Source organism: Sarcophilus harrisii, chromosome 1 (genome assembly GCF_902635505.1).
Source record: "Sarcophilus harrisii chromosome 1, mSarHar1.11, whole genome shotgun sequence".
Taxonomy (NCBI): Eukaryota; Metazoa; Chordata; class Mammalia; order Dasyuromorphia; family Dasyuridae; genus Sarcophilus; species Sarcophilus harrisii.
The window spans coordinates 164,891,383-164,915,713 of NC_045426.1; the positions used below are offsets into that span (position 1 = coordinate 164,891,383).

At 33.0% G+C, this 24,331-nt stretch overlaps 1 protein-coding gene across 2 annotated transcripts in view; it reads right to left on the minus strand.

Moving 5' to 3' along the window:
* The window catches only part of SV2C (synaptic vesicle glycoprotein 2C), a 267,533-nt gene that overhangs the window by 109,616 nt on the left and 133,586 nt on the right, over positions 1 to 24,331 (minus strand). For both annotated transcript variants that reach the window (XM_031966305.1, XM_031966313.1), the window contains exon 3: positions 22,647 to 22,827. In XM_031966305.1, coding sequence (XP_031822165.1) covers positions 22,647 to 22,827 — 181 coding nt within the window. The remainder of the gene's footprint in view (positions 1 to 22,646; positions 22,828 to 24,331) is intronic.

Sequence of the window (24,331 nt, forward strand, 5' to 3'; positions counted from 1 at the left end):
GGGTAACACAGCTAGGAAGTGCTAAGTGTTTGAGGTCAGATTTGAACTCAGGTCTTTCTGACTTCATTGCACCACCCAGCTGCCCTGTGACTTATTTTTTAAGGTTTAAATTGCCTGCAAAGTTCTTCAATTTTATATATTCATAAAATACCATCTACATTCATTCTTATTACTGTGTACAGACATATGTTTTTGAATACATTGTTCCTTTTCTTCCCCAAAATCCATTAAGCACAGTATAATAATAATAATTAGTGAATGCCTAAGAGGCTACTAACATTCATAGACAATCCTTCACTTTCCTGGGCACAAGGAAGCCTATTCTTTAGAATAAAATTCTTTTTTTTTTTTAACTCTTATCTCAGAAGTTCTTATCCTATCATTTCTTTTCTCTTATTCAATTCCCAAACTAAGAAAATACAGGATAGCCTTAAGACACATTCATCTACTGCATATTAATCCCTTCTGGATTAGCTGTACTACAGCAATTCTGGTATCTCTGAACACTTGGGCAGAACCAGGTTGGAGGCTTGAGTGTGTGCTCTTCTTTTGAAATTCAGAAAAAAGGACAGGGTGTATCTAGTACAAGTAATGCAAGGAGCAGAGGAAGATAAAAAAACATATGTAATTAAAATATCATGAAAAGGGGAAATTATTCTAACTTTACAAAAATATTCATAGCTGGTTTTATTTGCAATCCTAAAAATTAGAAACATGCATAACAAAGATATATTATATTTATATGGTGCTTTATGGATTGCAAAACACTTCCCATATATTTTGTCATTGGATTCCAAGTGCATAAGTAGGTGGAAATAGCCCTAGATTTGGAGGCTAACGTTCTAAGTATAAATTCCCAGCTATTATTTACTCTCTGTGGAAACCTGAGAATCTTCTTTACTTTATTGAGCCTTACTTTTATTATTTGTAAAATTAGGGTTGGACTAGATGATCTCTAATTCCTCTTCTGGATTTCTTCTCTCTGATAAGAGGCACCTGAGCATTGAGCCTATAATCAGGAAGATGTGAATTCAAATATGACCTCCCTCGTATACTTACTAGCTATGCAACAGTGTGCCAGATACTTAACCTCTGTGTGTCTCAGTTCCCTCATCAAGAAAATGGAGATAAAAATAAAATTTTCTTTCTAGGGTTGTTATGAGGACCAGTTGGGATGAGATTAAAAAGCCCTCTGCAAACCTTAGTATACTACATAAATGCAATTATTATTATTATTATCCTATTTCCTATAAAGTATATTCTATAAGTATTACCATACCCATTTCATAGGTGACAAAAGTAAGATCCAAAGAAGTTATGATTCCACATTTTGTAAGCAGCACAATGGAAATTCAAACTCAAGTCGTTTCAAGGAAAGTTATAAATCTCTTATTGGTTTGTTAATTTGCTTAATTCTACTGTTAAAAATGAGTATTCTATACCAGTCCTGGAGTCAGAAGGACCTAACTTAAAAATCCAGTCTCAGATACTTACTAACTACATGCCCTAATTTAAAATCCAGTCTCAGATACTTAGTAGCTACATGCCCTTGGGCAGCTCATTTAATCCTTATTGCCTCAAAAAACGAATATTGCAATATGTTTAGGGCTTTATGAATATAGGAAGGAAACACAGTTTAGTGGAATGATCATTAGCTTTGGAATTCATATCTTGCCACAGGGTCTTACTAGATGAATGAGCACAGACAACTCCCTTAAAGTTTCTAAATCTTAAATTCCTTCTTTATAAGATGTGAAAACAAATTCTTGCAAGTGTCTAGTATGCTATGGAAAAGAGGGAGCTAGATGGTGCAATAAATAGGGGGTTAGATCTGGAGTCAGTTGGAATACTGGCTGACACTTAATAACTGTATAACCCTGGTCAAGTCCCATAAATGCTATCTGTCTCAGTTTCCTAATCTGTAAAATGAGGGCAATCTATCTCACAATATTATGAGGATCAAATGAGGAAATCTTTGCAAAATTTGCTTTACAAATCTTAAAGCACCATATCAAAGTTTTGTCCAATTTGTCCAAAATTGTGTCCAACACTTTTTGATGCTATTAGGGGTTTTCTCCACAAAGATATTAGGATAGTTTGCCATTTTCTTCTCTAACTAATATAACACACTACTTGAGGCAAACAGGGTTAAGTGACTTAACAAGGTCCTATAGCTAATAAATATCTGAGGCCATATTTGAACTCAGGAAGATGAGTTTTCCTGACTCCAGGCCCAGCCCTTTCTTTATGCATTGTGTCATCTAGTTGCCTCATACAATAAATATTAGCTATTTAATATGCATATTTTTATTTCTAACTTTTGTGGCTTTTTGTGTGTTGATGATTACATTTATAGTTTAAAAAATCTCTAATGATAACCAGATTTTCCAGTTTGTATCCTTGCTCATGCCACTCCCACCTTCCCAGAATTTATAGTCTCCATTTTGATCAGCATCTTGCTCAGCTCTCTGGCCAGATGCCCTACTTATCTTCTTTAGTCTACATTCCTAATCTGGATTTGATTAAACAAGGAGAAATTAAAGATACTGATTTCTTTCCATTTTTAAACAATGAAAATATGCCTATGAAAATATTTTCAGTGAAGAAAAGTTATAATTAAAATAAATTAAAACCATTAAGACCACATGAAACAAAGGAAGTATTTAGACCCAAGAAAATTTTAACAGCTATAATTTCCAAAATAAGTGTTGATAGTGTATATAAAGCTGCTACTTCGCAAGGCATTTTTAAAAAACAAAAAATGAAGTTTGTCCTATTGATCCTGAACTATTATTTTCTTAGATGGTTTGTGGGTAGGCAGTATATCATTTGTCTTTTTTCTGTTGGATTTTATTAAGTTGCCATTTTCTTAGAAGACAAACAGGCAGAAAAAGAGGTTAAAATGATAGGTGCCAGAGTTCATATGGATTAAGTAGAGAAACTAATTTGTCAATTGTCAAAAATCCATTATCTATAGCATAAAAAGTGTAATTAATTTTGATCTGGACATGAAATATGTTATGAAACCAATCATATTTCAACATAGGAATAAAAAGTGAAAAGCTGTATTCTGGGGAGATGCTGGCTTTGGGCCTTTGATTTAACCATTGTTGGTAATTCCACATTGATAAATAGTATATTTAGACAGGGCAGAGTATTTGCTGTCACCAAACTTTGGACTTTTTTGTATTCTACCTTAATATCTTTTGTCTAATGTGACATAGGACTGAAGGCAATAAAAGACAAGGTTGGTATTGAAGTAAGCCTAGTAGAAAGGGCAGGTATGAGAGAAAAATAGAAAAATTACTTTGAAGATAATAAGATTTTATGGGAAAGAGATATATGATAGAAAAAAAAAGAAAAATGGAATGGGGGGGTGAGATAAGTAATAGAAAAAGAAAGATGAAGTTGGATAAATGAACCCTGATTTTTCCCCCTTTTTTGTGGACTCTAGGCTAATGTTTACTGTTACTCACCCACTTCTCCCTAAAAGGCTTACTCTATTCCCTAAAACAATCAACAGTATCACCCCTCATCCCTATACTATTCATTTTCTGCTAAGTCAGAACAGAAAAAAAATGCCCATATATAGATATCAAGAGTTTTTGAAAAAATTCAGGACAAATTTTGAGTTATTAGTTAGAAAATTGAAGAGTCAAATTTATTGCTTAAGTACATTAATTTACTTTAACATTGGTGTCCAAATTAAACAACTTGATTCAACAAATGTTTATTAAGTCCTTAATATGTAAAAGTCCCTGTACTGGTTACTGAAGGCCAGAAGTGTGATCTCTGTCTGTAACGATTTACAAATCCAAATGGTAAAAGAAGATTAAACTAAACTAGAATATGAAAAGGCATAGCAGAAAGAAAAAAAAGACAAATGAAAAACTTGAAAATGACACATTTATGACTGGGGAATCAAAAGATGATTGATGGGAGAGGTTATGCCTTAAAAGATATGAATAGTTTCAATATGAGATATGAGATTTTGTTGTGCCATTGTGAGTAAATAATAATATAAGAATAGGCCCAAAGATGAGTAAGGACAGATAGAATTTAGGAGTGGTAAATAATCGCTAAAGGGGAGTTATATGGGACAAGATTGAGAAGGTAGGATATGGATAGATTGTGGGGAGTCTTGAATGTTGGGATAGGAAGTCTGGCCATCATTCATTAAGCACTGAGTCATCAATTAAGATTTTTCTTCAAGTAAATGACAAGATCTAATTTGTGCAATAGGAAGTTTAGTCTGGAAGGGGTGTGAAGAATGAAATGGAACTGGGAGATAGGCTGGAATCCAAAGTTCAGAAAATAATTTCGCAGGCTATTACAATATTTGAGAGGAGGAAGGTGGACCCAAATGGGTAAAGTCAATAGGAATGGAAAAAGATTTGAAAGATGTAAAAGTAGAACAGAACCATCAAGATTTGACAATCTGAGGACATAGAGGTGAGGAAGAGGAAAAATAATATAAAACAATTCAGATTTTAAGCATGGAAAACTGTGAAAGCATTTACTCCTTGCTTATTTTAGCTGGATTTTTGTCTTATTTTATATTTAAATTTCTTATTTCTCCTTTGTGTTGTATATTAATATTTAAGTTGCCTTTGAACCATAAATCATCTTTTGAAACTTGTTGAATTATTTCAGGCATGTTTGACTCTTAGAGGTTCCATTTGGGATTTTCTTGGCAAAGATACTGGAGTGGTTTGCTATTTCCTCTTCCAGTTTACTTTATAGATGAGGAAACTGAAGTAAACAAGGTTAAATGACTACCCCAAGATCACATACCTAGCCAGATTTGAACTCAGGAGGAAGACATTTCCTGACTCCAGGCCTGGCACTCAATTCAGTGGGCCACCTAGCTGCCTTTGAAAGTTGGAATGTATAAAAATCTTGAATAAATGTAAAATAAAAAAAGAGAAAGTCATAAGTATATAGAAGAGGTGAATTTGCAGGAAGCAAAAGAACAACCAAAAAACCCAGACCATACTATTGTCTATCACCTCCTCTAATTCATGTGACTCCACTTTCCAATGTGCAGTTCAAGAAAGGGTAAAAGTCCTTGCAAGAAATCACTTTTATGGGGATTGATGATTAGCTTACTGTAGTGGGAAAAATTTTATTTCGCTATTACAATGTTTGGTGTTCCAGAGATTCTTCAAAACCATAATGGAATCACAGGAAAATCACATAAAGCTTTTGAATTTATCTACTAGAAATCTCAACTGACACATATAATGCATTTATAGATTTTTTTTCCTTTTATAGGTGAATTGTTATTTCTATTGCAAATCCCCTAGGTCAGACAGTTAGACAATGCATCATGTTTATCTACTAAAGAAAAACACACAACACCAGATAATAGTATCCACAGTTCCTAGCCTTGAGAAATTTACACTCTAATAGTGAAGATAGGAGAGACATGAAAATACTAAAGAGTAGAAACAAACATATGTAAATGAATAAAATTATAATTTTATGTAACTTTTGGGCTCAAGTCCCAATGTACTCATGCCAACATAATCTGGCTAATCTTAACATTGAACAGAGCAATCTAAAAATAGCAAACAAATCTAAAATACTATTAAGAATGTTAGCTCCATTAAAACCAACTTATAATTGGAACTTTTAATATTAGCAGGACTTCTCTCTAAACTCAATTAACCTGAAAACTTCTCTTTTTCTTCTTCAAAAAACTGTCCCACAAGTTGGCTAATACTGAGATTAGCTAGAGTTTATTATTAGTGCAAGGGATATAGAAGTAAATGAAGTAATCAGAACAGAATAGTTAATGAAACATTTTTCACAGGATAGGCTATTAAGTTTACTTTGACAGTAAAAAAGAACCAAATCTTAATTATCCTTGGTAATGAAAGATATAGATAGAATGATAACTGAAACATTGGTATGGTATGAGAGTTGGGTAGGATTTAGTCTGCATAGATTTCAATACTGAACAAATTTTAAAAACAATTACATATTCAAAAGATTTTCTTAAGAACAGAATTATATGATATTGAGACTAGCTAACAGAAATCAAACAATTTCAGGATTTTGCTCAATTCCTTAAATAATATCAATGCTTTCAACATAAAAAGAGAGTGAAAATCAAAAGCCCATCTGCACAACAACCCTGGGATCCCCTGAATACAATAAAGTTGGATAAGTTTCTATAATATAATTTACCCTTTGCCTTTATGGGATAACAAAAAATTATTTATCAGCAATTTCAAGCATGTCCTGTTTTTACCAGTAATGTAATACTGATTCACATGAGTAGGATACATTCTGAGGGTGAAATTATGTTGGTATCCTAACAATACTCTTATCCTTTCATGCTGAACATAAGAATACAGGAGCTAAATCGGCTTAGCATACATAGAATGAAGGAAGATGACAAATATCATTGTCTAACCAAAGATCCCTGAGAACTTTCCTGAGAGCTCTGTCTGTCCACAGCCCAGCAAACTGAAAAGACATAATATATTCCAATTCAGAAAATGATCTCAGCACTAGCATCTTTTTTATCCTTTCTCTTCTTTTTGGGGGGAGACTCATATATGCCACCTTGAGATAGGAGCACAGGGAGCCAGGTAGAAGTGGGTGGGTGAAGAGACAGGTTGATTTCCTTGCAAAAGTATTGAAGTAGACTAGAGATGTGGAGAAAGCCAATGATTTGTTTATTATAAGGGAAAAAATAAAGGGAAAATATTATTCTCTCATCACATTTCCATTTTTAAAAGTGAAGGAGATTAAATATAACATCTGGTTATTTCTTTTCCAGGAATGACTTTACCTAGTAATTTTCCTCAGTTATTTTCTAAGAAGGACTTCATATCACTTTGATTCTTTTTTTTAAAATAACAATGTAATATTACCCTGTCAGGTTACTCAACTTTTTGCTTATAGTTTGAACTAAAGTACTAGAAGCATTGCCTTATATTAGAATACATCTGAATAACCTGGGAATGAGAAACAATCAATTGAAGATCATTTATCTTCTATGAGTAAAAATTAGGAAAAAAATTCCACTCACTCAAAGCTTACTTGAATAGGCCAAGGTTATGGCTTGGGAGTAAGAGGCAGCAAGGTAGTGCAGTGGGTAGAACAAGAGCCCTGAAATTAGGCCCTGGCATATGAAAATATACTTTAAAGTGAGAATCACAGCACCTACCTTCCAGGTTGTTTTGTGAATCAAAAGAGATAATTTTAAAAGCATTAGCACATAGTAAGTGCTATCATTATTATTTTAGAATTATTATTATTATGGATAGCTAATAGATAGTTATTATTATTATTATTATTTTAAAAAGTGATCTGCAAAAGATATGAACAGATAATTTTTAGATAAAGAAATTAAAATCATTTCTAATCATATGAAAAGGTGCTTTAAATTCCTATTGATAAAAGAAATGCAAATTAAGACAACTCTGAGGTATCACTAAACCCTCTCAGACTGGCTAAGATGACAGGAAAAGATAATGATGAACGTTGGAGGGGATATGGGAAAACTGGGACATTGATGCATTGTTGGTGGAACTGTGACCGGATCCAGCCATTCTGGAGAGCAATCTGGAATTATGCCCAAAGGCCTCCCAAACTGTGCATACCCTTTGATCCAGCAGTGTTTCTACTGAGCTTATACCCCAATGAGATTTTAAAGGAGAGAAAAGGACCCATATGTGCAAAATTATTTGTGGCAGCCCTCTCTGTAGTGGCAGGAATCTGGAAACTGAATGGATGCCTACTTAGTTGGAGAATGACTGCATAAGTTGTGGTATATGAATGTTATAGAATATTATTATTCTGTAAGAAATGATCAGCAGGATGATTTCAGAGGCATCTGGAGAAACTTATATGAACTGATGCAAAGTGAAATGAGCAGAAGCAGGAGATCATTGTACATGTCAATCAGAAGATTATATGATGATCAACTCTGATAGATGTGGCTCTTCTCAATGAGATGAATCAGGTCAGTTACAATGGTCTTGTGATGAAGAGAGCCATCTACACCCAGAGAGAGGACCATGGGAACTGAGTGTGGATCACAACATATCATTTTCACTCTTTTTGTTATTGTTTGCTTGCATTTTGTTTTCTTTCTCATTTTTTTATTTGAATTTTCTTGTGCAGCAAGATAATTGTACAAATGGATTTCTTGTCATATAAGGGAGGGGATGGGGGGAAGAAAGGGGAAAATTTGAACACAAAGTTTTGCAAGAGTTAATGCTGAAAAATTATCCATGAATATGTTTTGAAAATTAAAAAGCTTTAATAATTTTTTTAAAGTGATCTGGTATTTTGGTCTCAAGGAATGAACTTGGTGAAAAGAAAGAGAACTCTCAAGGAAAAACTATTGGAATGAAAAATTCCTCTTAATCTTTGCTTGGAAATCAGTAAATGAAGGAAGAAGGAAAGAGGGTTGTTATACAAACTAATAGGAAATTTCAGAACTAGTTGATTGTTAGAATTTTTGTTGTTGTTCAGGCATATCCTACTTTTGGTAACCTCCATTTGGGGTTTTCTTGGCAAAGATACTGGAGTGATTTGCAATTTACTTCTCCAGTTCAATTGACAAATGAGGAAACTGAGGCAAGCAGAGTTAAGTAATTTGTCCAGGATCACAAAGCTAGTAAGTGTCTGAGGCCAGATTTGAATTAAGGAAGATGAGTCTTCCTTACTTCAGGCTCAGCATTTTATCCACTGTGCCACCTAATTGCCCCTTATATAAAAATAACCCAGACGATAGCATTGTTTCTGATAAGCTGGATTCTTAAATGCTATACTTACAAAATACAAGATGTGGTAGTTTCTGTGATCCTGGAGAGGCTTAGAAACAGGTGCTGTTCACTTTCCAAGGATAAGCATAAGTAAGAAGAGGTTCATATAGAAGACTGGTCCCTTGGTGAAAAATTCTTTGGCTATGGCAACTTATTACACAAAGAAAATCAGAAAATGTCCCTTCACCCTATTCCATGTCTAAGATCATAGTAGAGTAGTGAGAAAAGAGGGGGAAGATGCTTAAATTCATTCAGTTTTTAGATGACCTAAAAACCTTAACAGTTATTGGTACTTTACATGTGGAAATCAACATTAAATAGATAGATTACTGAGGGAATTTCTTTTTAAAGCTTTTTATTTTTAAAACATATGCATGGATAATTTTTCAACATTACCCTTGCATAGCCTTATGTTTCAGCCTTTCCTTCCTTCCCCCACTCCCTCTCCTAGATGGAAAACAATCCAATATATGTTATAGATGTTAAAATATATGTTAAATCCAATATGTGTAAACATATTTATACAATTCTCTTGTTGCACAAGAAAAATTGGATAAAAAAGGAAAGAAAATAAGTAGGAAAACAAAATGCAAGTGAACAACAACAAGAGTGAGAATATTATGTTATGATCCCACAGTCCTCTCTCTGGGTGCAGATGGCTCTCTTCATCTCAAGTTCATTGGAACTGGCATCAATTATCTCATTGTCGGAAAGAGTCACATTCATCAGAATACATCGTTGTATAATATTGGTGTTGCCATGTACAATGATCTCCTAGTTCTGCTCATTTCACTTTGAATCAGTTCATATAAGTCTCGCCAGACCTCTCTAAAATCATCCTGCTGGTTGTTTCTTATAGAACAATACTATTCCATAACATTCATATATAACTTATTCAGCCATTCTCCAATTGAGGGGCATCCATTCAGTTTCTAGTATTTTTGCCACTATGAAAAGGGCTGCCACAAACATTCTTGCACATACAGCTCCCTTTCCCTCCTTTAAGATCTCTTTTGGATATAAGCCCAGTAGAAACACTGCTGGATCAAAGGGTATGCACAGTTTGATGAATTTTTTAGCATAATTCCAAATTGCTCTCCAGAATGGCTGGATCGATTCACAGTTCCACCAATAATGTATCAGTGTTCCAGTTTTCCCATATCCCTTCCAACATTCATCATTATCTTTTCCTGTCATCTTAGCCAATCTCAGAGGTGTGTAGTGGTCTTAATTTGTATTTCTCTGATCAATAGTGATTTAGAGCATCTTTTCATATGATTAGAAATGATTTTAATTTCTTCATCTGAAAATTGTCTATTCATTTCCTTTGATCATTTATCAATTGGAGAATGGCTTGAATTCTTATAAATTTGAGTCAATTCTCTACATATTTTAGAAATGAGGCCTTTATCAGAACCCTTAAATGTAAAAATGTTTTCCCAATTTACTGCTTCCCTTCTAATCTGCATTAGTTTTGTTTGTGCAAAAACTTTTTAAATTAATATAATAAAAATTATCTATTTGATGTTCAATTATGAGTTCCAATTCTTCTTTGGACACATGAATTGCATTCTTTTCATCTTACATGTTCACTATAAATGAAACCAGAAGGCAAATGTGAATTGCAAATAAATGGAAGGAAGGAAATAAATATAAATAGGATGTCAGTCCTGGAATCAGAAAGAGTCATCTTCCTAAGTTCAAATTTTGCCTCAAACACTTCCTACCTGTATGATCTTGGGCAAGTCACTTAATCCTGATTGCCCCTGTTTTCTCAACTGTAAAATGAATTAGAGAAAAAAATGGCAAACCATTCTAATATCTTTACCTAGAAAACACAAATGAGGTCATGAAGAGTCAGATATGACTTAATAACAACAAGTATCTGTTATAAGTCAGATATTGTATTAAGTTCTTTCCAAATATTATTTCATTTGGTCCTCACACAAACTATGAGAGAAGAATAGTTCTCTTAGTTTCAGTTATTTATTGCTATTATTGTACCATTATTATCCCCCATTTTACAGTTGAGAAAATTGGGATAGTCAGAAGTGAAGTAATTTGCCTAGCGTCACATAGCTAGTAAATATCTCAGAGGGGAGACTTAGGTCTTTAGATGCCAACTGTAGCACTCTTTCTACTGCATCACTCCCTGCCTCTGGAAGACTTACAAAATTTTGAAGAGCAAATCAATGAATTGGAATATACAAAAGCAACAAGAAACATAATTTCATGAAACTCTTGGTCATCTTTTTATGATACCCAGAAATAAATATTTCCATGAATTCATGAAAATAATTGCTATTTATGTGCCAACATCTTTCCTACATAATAAAGGGGTAGAGAAAATTTGAACCTTGGATGACTAGCTGAAGGTTGTTATTGTTGTTGTCCATCCTTTATTCTGGTAGAAGATATGAAAATGAATTGGATTTAAGTGAGGGAGAACTAACTGAGCCAATTAGTAGGACAAAACTCTAACTCAGAACCTTGTCTTAGAGTTATCTGGGGCACTGAAAGTTAAGTTAAGCCATCAATAAATAAACATTTATTAAGTGTCTACTATGTGCCAGACACTGAACTAAATGCTGGAAATACAAAGAAAGGGGGGGGGAATAGCCTTTGTTCTTGAAGGGTCAGTCAAATAAAAAAAGACAAAATGCAAATAACTATGTCAAATTTAGGAAACATGTTCCTAGAGGATTTTGAAATTTCAAATCTAGTTACAATTTTAGTTTAAGAGTCTATGGGTTATATTCTGTTCTCTATGACCAAAAACCATCAAGGATGAGCAAATATTTTAAGATCTAAACAAATTCTGAAGCACTGGAACACCCCATGTCTGGAGATTCTTTTGTATTTGGAGGGGTTATCTTTAATAATATTTTATTTTTCTCAATTACATGTAAAAAGTATAATTAGCATTTTTAAAAATATTGAGCTCCAAATTATCTCCTACCCAACAATTTGATATAGATTATATATATGTAATCATGCAAAAACATATTTCCATATTAGTCATATGTGGAGTGCATAATCTGTGGAAATGACAGAAATCAGACCAGCTGCTCTGACTCTCACAGAGATCAAAAAAAGTGAAAGAAAAATAAATACACACTAATGTTTTCCAAGTGAAGTTTACTTTCCAAGTGAAGAAGAAGAAATTCTTTATTATCATTAACTCTACCCTTAAATGCGTTCTAACCACAATGTTGCTAAGGAAACACAAATGAAAACAATACATAGATATATCAGTCAGTGTATGAAGGGACTATGTGAAAGTTGGGTTCAAGGAGAAATTTTTAGCATTTTCAGACAAACTGTCTCTCCTCCTATCCAGGCAGGATATTGCTCCTGCAGATCCGTTCCCATCCACTTCAAGCATATTTACTCCCCACACTTTCTGGCCTCCAATTGGTCAATGAGCAAACTGAAGTGGGGATTTAATACCAGGTCAGAATGACATGAATTACTGCAGGGTCAGTGAAGATTAAGCAGGCAAGAACACCTGGGAAAGTATAGTTTAGAATGTAGCAAGCTATGCACGGGCTAAGCAGGTGTGATTACCTGGGAGGTCACAGTCATGTTGTGAGAAACCCCCAGAATTCTACCCCCTTATACAAAATAAAGTGAAAAATAGTAAGCTTTAATATATTTTCAAACTCCATCAGTTCTTTCTCTGGATGTGGATTCCATTTTTCATCATGAATTCTGAATTGCCTTGATCATTGTATTGCTTAGAATAACCAAGTCATTCATAGCTGATCATTAGACAATATTGCTGTTACTGTATACAATGTTCTCCTGGTTTTGCTCACTTTACAAATCATCAGTTCATATAACTCTTTCCAAATTTTTCTGAAATCTACTGCTCATCATTTCTTATAGAACAATATTATTTCATTAAAATCATATATCATAGTTTATGCAGCTATTCCCTAACTGATGGACATCCCCTCAATTTCTAATTCTTTGCCACCACAAAAAATACTGCTATAAAAATTTTTGTACATGTAATCAATTTTCTTTTTATTTGCTGGATTCAAAGGCATGGAAGTTTTATAGCCCTTTGAGAATATTTCCAAACTGCTTTCCAGAATGATTGGATCAATTTGCAGCTTCATCGTTAGTGTACCAATTTTCCTATAACCTCTATAACATTTGTCATTTTCCTTTTCTGTCATATTAGCTAATCTGATATGTGTGAGGCAGTACCTCAGTTATTTTAATTTGCATTTCTCTAATTAATCATAATTTAGAGCATTTTAAAATGTAGTTATAAATTAAATAAATCACATGTTCATATTTTTTGACCATTTATCACTTGGGGAATGGCTTTTATTCTTATTAATTTGATTTAGTTCTTTATATATTTGAGAAATGATATCTTTATCAGAGGCACTGCTATAAAACTTGTTTGATATAATCAAAATTACTTGTTTTATGTCTTGTAATGCTCTCTGTCTTGTTTGAACATACATTCTTCCCTTCTCCATTGATCGGACAGGTGAATTAGTCCTTTCTCCCCTAATTTGTTTCACCCTAATTTGTATCATCCTTTATGTTTAAATCATGTACCCCTTTTGACTTTATCTTGGTATACAGTATAAAATGTTGTTCCATACCCAGTTTCTGCTATACTGTTTTCTGGTTTTCCTACCAGTTGTTGTCAAATAGTGAGATTTGTCTCAAAAGCTTAGGTCTTTGGGTTTATTTTTGGGTTTAACACCCACTTAGTATGGTCATCTACTCCTATGTATTGTGTACCTAATCTATTCTACTAATTTTTCATTACTCTGTTTCTTATTCAGTAGCAGATTTTTTTGAAGATCACTACTTTATATTACAGTTTTAGTTCAGGTAATTTCTTTCATTTTCCCCCATTAATTCCCTTGATATTCTTGACTTTTTGTTCTTCCAGATGGATTTTGTTATTATTTTTTCTAGCTCCATGATTTTTTTTTTTGGTGATTTAATTGGTATGACACTGAATTAGTAAATTAATTTAGATAAAATTGTCATTTTTATTACATTGGCTCAAAATACTCATGAGCAATTAAGATTTCTTTAATTGTTTAGATCTGACTTTAGTTGTTTGAAAAGTGTGTTGTAATTGTATTCATATAGTTTATGGATTTGTCTTGGCAGGTAGATCCCTGAGTATTTTATATTTTTACAGTTATTTTAAATGGAATTTCTCTTTCTATCTTTTGCTGCTGGACTTTGTTAGTAATATATAAAATTGCTAAGCATTTTTGTGAGTTTATTTTATAGCCTGAAAAATTTCTGGAGCTGCTAATTATTGGAAGTTCCTTATTAACATTTCAATGCCACAATGCATTTTTTCCAATACAGCATGTTTCAAGTCTTTATTATGACAGAAACAAAAATAATCTGAAAAGAAAGGATACGCTGAGAAAAAGGCAATATAGCATAGAATTGAAATCAAAACAGGATTGAGGTCTGTTGAGCCTTTGTTAAATCACTGCCATTTCTTTGTACCTTCTTTTCTCACCGTTTAAATTATAAATTGAGACCTAGGAGGATCTTCATCCTCTTATTTTCTATTTGAGGAAAATGAGACTCAGTAGTTATATGAAAGTGCTGTTGTTATTATGGATAAATTATATATCCATAGATTTTGTACTAGAAAAAGGATCGTAGAGGTCATCTTTTCCACCCTTTTCATTTCACTGATGAAAGCCCAGAGAAAGGAAGAGAATTGCCCATGATCATGCAAGCTATAATGGGGAGAGCTTAGATTGGATCTCAGGTATTCCAACACTAACTCCAACTTTCATCTTTTTTGGAAATAATAAATTAAATACATTTTGAGCCCTCAAGAACAATGATAATTACAGTTATAAATTGAATCTAACTTCCTTACTATAATTTGATGCAATTAAGAAGATACTAAAAACAATCTTGGTCCCAAATTTGTTAGTCCCCATCCTTAGGAATACAAATTGTCCTTTTATTAGATGCTATGCAGACAACAATGAAATTGTTTTAATTGTTGCTTTTCTTTTTCTGTGTCACTGAGCCTCCTCTTTAATAGAGCCAGATCCCCAGACAGAATCTCCTAGCCTGACATAGTGGTCCAGCAGTAAAAAGCATTATCATGCCAGTAATTAAGAGTGACTGGAAGCAAATAATTTAATTTTGGGGTAAATGAAAATGAATCAGTGGTGCCAAGTCCATTTCCTATCCTTCTAATTTCATGTAACAAAAGAAGGGAGGGGAGCACATATTACTCAGTGTAAAATTCACTTATGAAAGTGAAAGACAGCTTAGTAATTGATTATGTCCTATTCTTCATCCCCTCAAAGTAGTGTTGACCCTACCAAGAATATTCTTTAAACTGAATTAATATTTAAAGTCATATGGTATATAATAGCTGGACTTTTTTTGTCCTGTCAGATTAAAAGGTAGACATGAAGACAAAGAAATAACTTTTTAAAGAGGAAGACAGCATAATACAGTGAAAATGGGATTGTACTTCGAATAAAAAACCCCAAAATTTTAAAGAGTTCAAAGTTATCTCTAATGTTTGTTACCTAAGTGACCTTGGGCAAATTACTAATTCATAATGGGCTTCAGTTTCCTGATCTGTAAAATGAGGAGGTTGAACTAGGTGACTTCTGACATTCCTTTTCTCCCTAGATTCTTACTCTTATAAAGTAAGCTTTTTTCAGATATGGTAAACATGTAATTATATTCAGACATCAGATTACAATGCTGCAACTCTGTCTTTAGGGTAGCAATGGTGAGACAAAGGCAGAGGTAACAAAGTTAGGAATTAAATATATTTAAAACTCCAAAGATTTGAATTCAAATCATGCTCTGCCACTAGTTAGCTCTGTGACCTTTGGCAAATCACTTAATTGTTCTGTATCTTTGTTCCCTAATCTATGAAATAGGAGGATTGGAGGAGATCAATTAATCAATCAACAAGTATTTTTTAAATACATATGATGTGCCAGGTATTGGGGATAAAGACCCCTCTCCTAAAAAGGGGAAATAGTTCCTTATCTCAAGAAGCTTTTCATTCTACCATAATAATCTCTTAGGTCTCTTCCAGTTTTGACATTCTCTGAATATACAGAAGTATGAAAATATCAGAGAGCTTACAGCCTACAATATTAAAATTCATAAGGTTATATTCAATCTTATTTTCCTAGACAATCTAGTTTTCTTCCTTTCTCAAACTGGATCACATCTGGGTAGAGAAAATTGTCTGGATAAGCAGACATAATAGCGTGATTTACTCTGTTTAGGGCTTTTAGGAAGATTGTAACAATATCAGAGCTGAAGCATTAATAGCAGAGCCAAATGGGGAAAAATGAAATAGTGAAAAATTTTTCTTGCATATTTTACTAGATATAGAAATAACAGATATAGATGATGGAGGGAATATGTGGCCAGACAAAATTAATTTAAAATAAAAAAACGAATTAGGCACTTAGAACAGTTTGCTCAATTTAGGAAGAGCACTATTCTATACATTCACATACACCAGAAGCAAGGAAATTGCAGTCACTTCCCATTTCCTCAGGGATAAAATACAAATTCCTATTTGGTTTTTAAAATACTTCATAATCTGCTTTCAGTCTACTTTAGAAAGGACATGTATCCTTGAGGGTTCTATTTCCCCTCTCACTCACTTCTAAATTGGCTTGTGACCCCATCATTCAAATGAAACTTCCCTCTCCCCAAGTTACCAGTGATTTCTTAATTGCTAGACCTAGTGGTCTGTCTCCTTCTTGACTTTGCTGCAGTGTGTCATCCTGGTAATCATCATCTCCTCCTGTATTGTCTTTCTTCTCTAGGTTCCTGGGGCACCCTCCTCTATTAGTTCTCTTTTCCCTTCTTCATGCCTTTATGCACAAAGATTATTCCCTATGCCTGGAATGCTTTCTCTCCTCACCCCCATTTCTTAGCTGCCTTGACTTTCTTTAGGACTCAGCCTCCAGGAGACTTTTCTCAGATATCTCCCTATACCCTTCTAAAGATCTTCTTTCTGAAAATACTTTCTATTTACTTTACATCTCATATGTATCGAGTTATATATATATTGTCTCTCCTATTTGAATGTGAACTCCCTGAAAGCAGGGACTATGGTTTTTATCTTTCACTGTTATCATGAGCACTTAGTTTAATGTCTAACACAATGGAAGAGCCTGATAAATATATGTTGACTGGCTTATTGTATATAACTCTCCTTTATATAATTTATGGGCCAGCCAAACTGGGCTTCTTGCTGTTCCTTATAGACTCTCTCTCCCTCTCTTTATGCTATCCTTGATGTCTTGAACGCATTCTTTTTTTCTCAATAGTATTTTGTTTTTCCAAATACATGTAAAGATAGTTTTCAACATTCATCTCTGTAAGATTTTGTGTTCCAAATTTCTCTCTCTCTCTCTCCCCTACTTTCCCTCTCCCCAAGACATCAAGCAATCTAATATAGGTTAAATGTGTACAATCCTTCTAAACATAGTTCTATATTTATCACATTGTGCAAGAAAAGTCAGACCAAAAGGAAAAAACTGTGAGAAAGAAAAAAACAAAAGGTGAAAATACAATGCTTTGATCCACATTCAGTCCCTATAGCCAAGGGTTCTTGATTTTCTGGCACCATATTATTGAGAGAAATTATTAAAAGGTTTCATTTTTGTTACATTTCATAGTTGATACTATTTAATACCATTTAACCATGGAGAGTGATCAAGTTTTTGAAAGTGCATTGGTTTCTTTAGATCAATAGTATATACCTTCTTCTGGGAAATTTTAATTATATGTATACAATCAAAATTATTCAAGTGAAGTCTGGTTATTTTGGCCATTTTAAATTACTATATAAAAATTCAGCTATGAAGATGACTTTTTAAAAACCACTCCAAATGGACTACGTTGAATGAATTGAATGAGAAGTGGTTCTCAAGTGCAGATATACATAGATGATTCCACTGTATGGAATTGCCATTGTGACACACTTTAAGTCAATTCAGCAGTTTTCTGCTGGCAGGGGAAAGCTGGTTGACTTTTAAAGAAAGTTTATAGGATTTTGGTTCTAGAGTTGAAAAGATGTTTATCTAGTAGGGTATGCTAGCCATCATCTAATCTAATTACCTAATTTTACAGATGGGGAAACTGAGTCCTAGTCAAGTGAAATAATTTGCCCCAAGTACTAGAGGCAGGAAAATGCCAGAATGAAGATTCAAAGTGAGAGTCACTGGATTTACCAGCATACTTTCTACTGCATCCTCTACTTGGCTAGAAAAGCGTGGCAGAATGCATATACTGTAAACGTAAGCTGAACTCATTTACCTACTTGGAGGGAAGGATATTTTATGATCTAGAATTGGGGACCTAGTAGTATGCTGATAAATATTCAACAACTTTGAAGGCTTTGGAAGTGGGGAATGTTTGCAGGACATATCTTTAAGTTAAATCTACATTAACATTTTCTCCCATTACTTTCTTAAATCTTGACTCCAACAAAACAATAAATCAAGTCCTGATTTGTAGCATTTAGTGATTTTTTAAATATAAATGCTCACAATGAAAACTTAATATTTGACTGTCCTGAGAGGAGACCAGCAAGCTTCAGCACATTTGATGTGAATATAGTGATGCTTGGTTTAAAGTGATAGCAGGGTAAAGAAAATTAATCATGAAATTAGAAGTAAAGGGCAGATATCTACACTCTCTGTCTGGGCTTATTGGCTTTTCTTGGATGACTATAATGTTAATGAAAGAGCCCCCTGCATCTTTTTCCATATAATTTCTCATCTAAAGAGAAGTTAAAATGCTAATGCTGGTTCTAAGTTTTCTATGTCTTTTTCCTTTTAAGTTAGATGTTTACAGAAGGGGACAAAAGATAGTGTCAGCGGTTTTATCTTCTAATTGACCAGAACAGTTACATTCTCTAGTTAAAGTTCTTTTAATCTAGTGTTGAAGTGTGGAAAATTTACATTAAAAAGGGAGGTTGCTTACTTAGATACCATGTTATGCTTGACAAAGAATAAAACCCCACTGACTACTATACCAAAATACAAAATCATCTTCCAATGTGCAGTAAAGCTGGAATGCCAAAACATTGACCCTACCTGCATAACTTTGGGATGAATTTCCTGAACTCACTGACTTTCCATGGGCCTTGCTATGACCATAAGTGTCAGCCCACTTCCTATTTCTAATATGCTTTAGATTTCAGTAAATTAGAAAGTTTAAAAAATTTTTAATATTCCATTTTCCCTCAATTACATGTTAAAATGATTTTTAACATTTTTAAGTATTCAGTGCTAAATTCCTTTTTATTGTAATTTTTCTGATTATACATATACATTCATTTTTTAAAATGCACATTTCTTTATGAATCATGTTTAGAGAGAAAAATCAGAACAAAAGGGAAAAACAATACATAAGAAAAAGAAAAAAAAAGTGAACATGTGTTGATTTATATTCATTCTCTATACTTCTTTCTCTGGATGCAGATGACATTTTCTATTAAAAGTTTATTGGGATTCCCTTGGATCACTGAAAAGAACTAAGTCTTTCATAGTTAATCATTAAACAATCTTGCTGTTATTGTGTACTATGTATTCCTTGTTCTACGGTTTCACTCAGTATCAGTTCATGAAAATCTTTCCAGGACTTTCTAAAATCAATTTGTTCATTTTTTTAATAGAACAATAATATTCCAGTACTTTCATATACTGTAACTTATTCATCCACTCCCCAATTGATGGGTATTTACTTACTTACAATTGACACCACAAAAATCTGCTACAAACACTTTTGCACACGTGGGTCCTTTTCCTTTTTTATGATTTCTTTGGGATACAGATCCAGCAGTAGTACTGTTTTATAGCCTTTTAAGCATAGTCAGTTTTAAATTCTATCCCTTTTTCCTTTCTCTCTCCCAGAGAGAGTAAGCAATGGAATATGTTTTACACATACAATCATGTAAAACATTATCATATTATTCATTTTGTATGAGACTTGAGTGCACTTTTTTTTTTTTTGGTGAGGCAATTGGGATTAAATGATGCTCCCAGAATCATATAGCTGGGAAGTGTTATGTGTCTGAGGTGAATTTGACTTTGGATCCTCCTGACTCCAGGATCTGTGTTCTATCCAGTGTACCATTTCGCTTTTCTAGGTGTAGTACTTTTTGCACATGAACACATCGGTGTTTTAAAAACAACAGTAATATGATGACTCATATTGATAAATGGACCATTGAAGGTACCCTGAAGGAGAAATGGATTCTTCATCTATATTTTGGATTTTCTTGGAGGTTCTTAATATAACTGTAAATAATAAACAAAGTAAACTTTCTAAATAAATTAATGTTAAAACCCTATTAAAATTAGTTTTATAAAAAATATACCAACATATAAGTTCCTTGTTTCCCAAATGAATTCATGATATTTACCTAATCTAATATGAATTTCCATCTTTATGTTCTATCTTATGGATAGGCAATATATAGATCATATTATGACATCCATATGTTGGAAAAGCTCCCAAACTTAAGATCTGTCCCTTCACTTGCTTGTTGCTAATAGGTAAAATTTTGATAGGGATTTAATTCTTTGGATTTAAGAATCATTCTGTTTTAAATTATTAAATAGTTTTTGGGAGGAAGAATACAACTAGACAATTAGCATTTATTAAATTGTTAGTATGTATATGATACAATGATAAATTCTAGAGACACAAAGAGGCAAAGAACAGAATCTGCTCTCAAGAAGCATATACTCTTACTTCAATCACCAATTCTTTCCTGAAGTCTTTGATGACACACCTACACACACACCTTACCAGGTTAGTCAGAACTTCCTCTTTACATTATCCTAGATCATTTTGTTTCACTCTTTCCTTTACTCCTATCACATTATGATAACATCATACGTTCATTCTGTAAAACTAACTCCTCTTCCTCCTTTCTTATCCACCATCCATTTGAGTATAGCCTTTGTGAGGTCAGGAACTGACTGATCTTTTCACCTTAGTATCCCTCAAATCTAGTGTACTGCCTTGTACATAGTAGATATTTAAGAAATTTTTGTTGAATTGAATTAACACATTAATCATCAGCTATTTGATTTGAACCCAGTATATCAACTTCTTTACAAAATCATACCTATCTAGTTTAGAGTAGATATATAATGAGAGTGTGTATAGATATATATATACACACACACATAATACAATAAGGGGAGCATAAGAAATGAGACATTATTAGTCTGAATATTAACCAGGGACAATAGGATTTAGAGCCCGAAGAGATCATAGAAATAAATTAGTCTAACATTTCATTTTACAGACAGATAAGGACATAGAGGCTCAGAATGACTTAACTGAAGCAGTATAGATAGCAAATGTCTAGAGAAAGACCTGCACTTTTGATTTAATTTCCCACTACACAATACTGTCAGAGGAAGAGATATATAATTGAGGTGCAAAAGCCAGAGTTCTGGACAACCAGGTTGAGATATTTGGGAAGTGAGTGACTGATAGGGCACACAGAGAAGAATAGAGGTTATTAAAGGATTAAGTGGGTATCACCAAAGCCCTTTCACAGTTTTTCCCAGGGCTCATCATGTTCATTGGATCTATCTTCTGCTAATGTTCCTACTTAACATTTTTCAACTATGTACTTAAAATTAGTCCTATATATTACCTTATTCTGCATTGTAGCATTTAAATACAAGGAGCAGTAGCAGTAACCACCATTACCTTGCAAAGGCTTAGGAGGTCAAACATTAAGTACAAACATTATTGTTGAATATCATTTGTCCATAGATATTATCACAAATATTAAAAGAAATTATCATGTATAGATTATAGTTGTGAACAGAAAGTTGTTATCAATAAGAAGAAAACCACTAAAAAGAAGTGAGATTCTCTGATACTTTTCTTTCTTTTCCTTATTTTTATTGTTTGATTTTGGAAAAAAAGTTAAGAAACATTGCTATTTGCTTTCCATTATATTTTTTCATTGAAATGTACCCTATCACCCATATGCTATCATCACTGACAGGAAATCCACTCTATTTTGCATCATTTGCCAGGACAGACACACACACACACACATACACTCACGCACACTCCACATTTCCAATTACTTGATTGCTATGTCATCATATATTTGCTATCCCATGTGAATTCCCACATGAATTTCTATAAGCTAGCTCTCCTATAAACCTTCTCTTACCAGAAGTGAGAATTCTTGAGCATAAATAAGTTTCATTTTTGTATCCTGTTTCTCAGAGAAAACTTCTATTTTTCATCTGTATCTAATGTAATTGTGATCTAAGAAGCAGATTTTCTGCTATTGCTAGGTTGCCAAAAATGATCCACTTAGGAAGGTCCAACTAATCCTAGTATTCAATTTCTAGACAATTCTATTCAATAATTATACCATGAAATATGTGGACCTGGAGTTTCTTTGTAATCCTGGAAATCCTTAGTTTTATATATTCAATTTTTTCAAGAAAAATAATTGTACATTTTTGCAAGTAATTTCTACCACAAAAAGTGTATTCAGTGCCTGCTAAGAATCCTTCCCTAAAAGAAAACACCAGATTAGTCTTCTTCCATGAGAAACAAAAGCTGGTGTCTCCTCATTCACTCCACTGAATTGAAAAGTGGGTAATTCTGTTCCTGAGATTAAATTTTTTGGATCTTGGCATTGAGTTAATGCTCATAGGTTTAATGTCTCTTGTAATAGTATGGGGAAAATGTTCAGTGGTTCTATTGTTTTGAACACAGGTTATTAAAATTGGAAATGTATAATTATTAGACCATATATAAATAGTCTAAAATATAAAAAGAAGAAAAAACCCTTACCCAAATCCAGAAAGTAAGCGACAGAAGAGAAAGAAGCCATAGCCCTGGACAAACGATGAAAGGAAGGCAAAGAATCCATTGACAGACATGCAAATCAGAAGAGATTGTCTCCTTCCCACTTTGTCTGCCAATCCGCCCCAGAAGAACGACCCCACCATCATCCCGAGGTACACTATGCTACCTGCAATACAGAGAAAACAAGGAAACACAATATGAATTGGAAGTATTATTTTGTAAATATCACTAAAAGAGCAATGGACACAATAGATTTAGGATTTTGTCCTGGAACATTTTAATCCAAATTGGCATTTAGGAGTTTCCTTAACATGCCAGATATTTGATTAAATACAAAAGAGCACTGATAAATATTGTGCTGCTTGATTTTACATGCATCAACTGGCAAGTATAATAATAATAAACAAGATTATTCTTTTGTTTTGTTTTTCTTAATAATATTTTATTTTCCAAATAGATGTAAAGATCAGTTCCAACCTTCATTTTTGTAAGATTTTTTCTATTTTTCTCCCTCTTTTACCTCCCCCAAGATAGCAAGCAATCTGATATGTTATATGTGTACAATACTTTTAAACATATTTCCATATTTATCATTTTGCATATGAAAAATTAAACCAAAAGGGAAAAACTACAAAAAAAAGAACACAAACAAATAAACAAAGTTGGAAATACTATGATTTGATTCACATTCAGTCTCCACAGTTCACTCTCTGACTGTGGATGACATTTTCCATCCTAAATTTATTAGAATCGCTTTGGATCACTATACTTCTGGGAAGAGCTAAGTTTATCATACTTAATTATCACATACTTTTGCTGTTAGTGTGTATAATAATCTCCTGGTTTTACTCACTTTACTCAGCATCAGTTCATGTAAGTCTTTCCAGGGTTTTCTAAAATCAGCCTGCTTATTGTTTCTGATAGAACAATAATATTCCTTTACATTTATATACTATAATTTATCCAGCTACTTTCCAACTGATGGACAATCACTCTGTTTCTAATTCCTTACCACTACAAAAAGCTGTTACAAACAAGTAGGTTATTCTCAATTCAAAAAGAGTCACCCTATGCACAGAAATATTTATCTGGCATGAATCAACACATGAACCCAATTGGTTATTATTTCTTTTCCTACAAATTTGGGTTCTACTTTACTTATTTAAATCATAAACCAATGAACCCAATTGGTTATTATTTCTTTTCCTACAAATTTGGGTTCTACTTTACTTATTTAAATCATAAACCAATAATTATGACTTTATATATTAAGAATTTTTTTCAAAAGTTGCTAAATCATCAAAAACAAACCAAAAGTCACTCTTAGTTCATAGATTTTTCTAATAGTAGCATTGTTTGTAATTGAAAAAAATGGATATATCTAGATGTCTAACAATGGTGGATATAGTTAGATACATTTTTGATATTAATATAACAGATTTTAGGTTGAAAGGAGCCAAAGGAATCATTTAAGAAACAAACTATAATGCAACTTAAACTGACAAGTATAAGAAATATAAAAAATCTGAAATGAGTTTTATTAAATAATTTTATTTAATTATACATATAAATTATTAAATTAAATAATGCAAATAAATCAGAACCAATAGATTATAGTATACTCTAAGTAGAACTACATAAGAAGAAAAGTGATAAAGAATGGAAAAAGA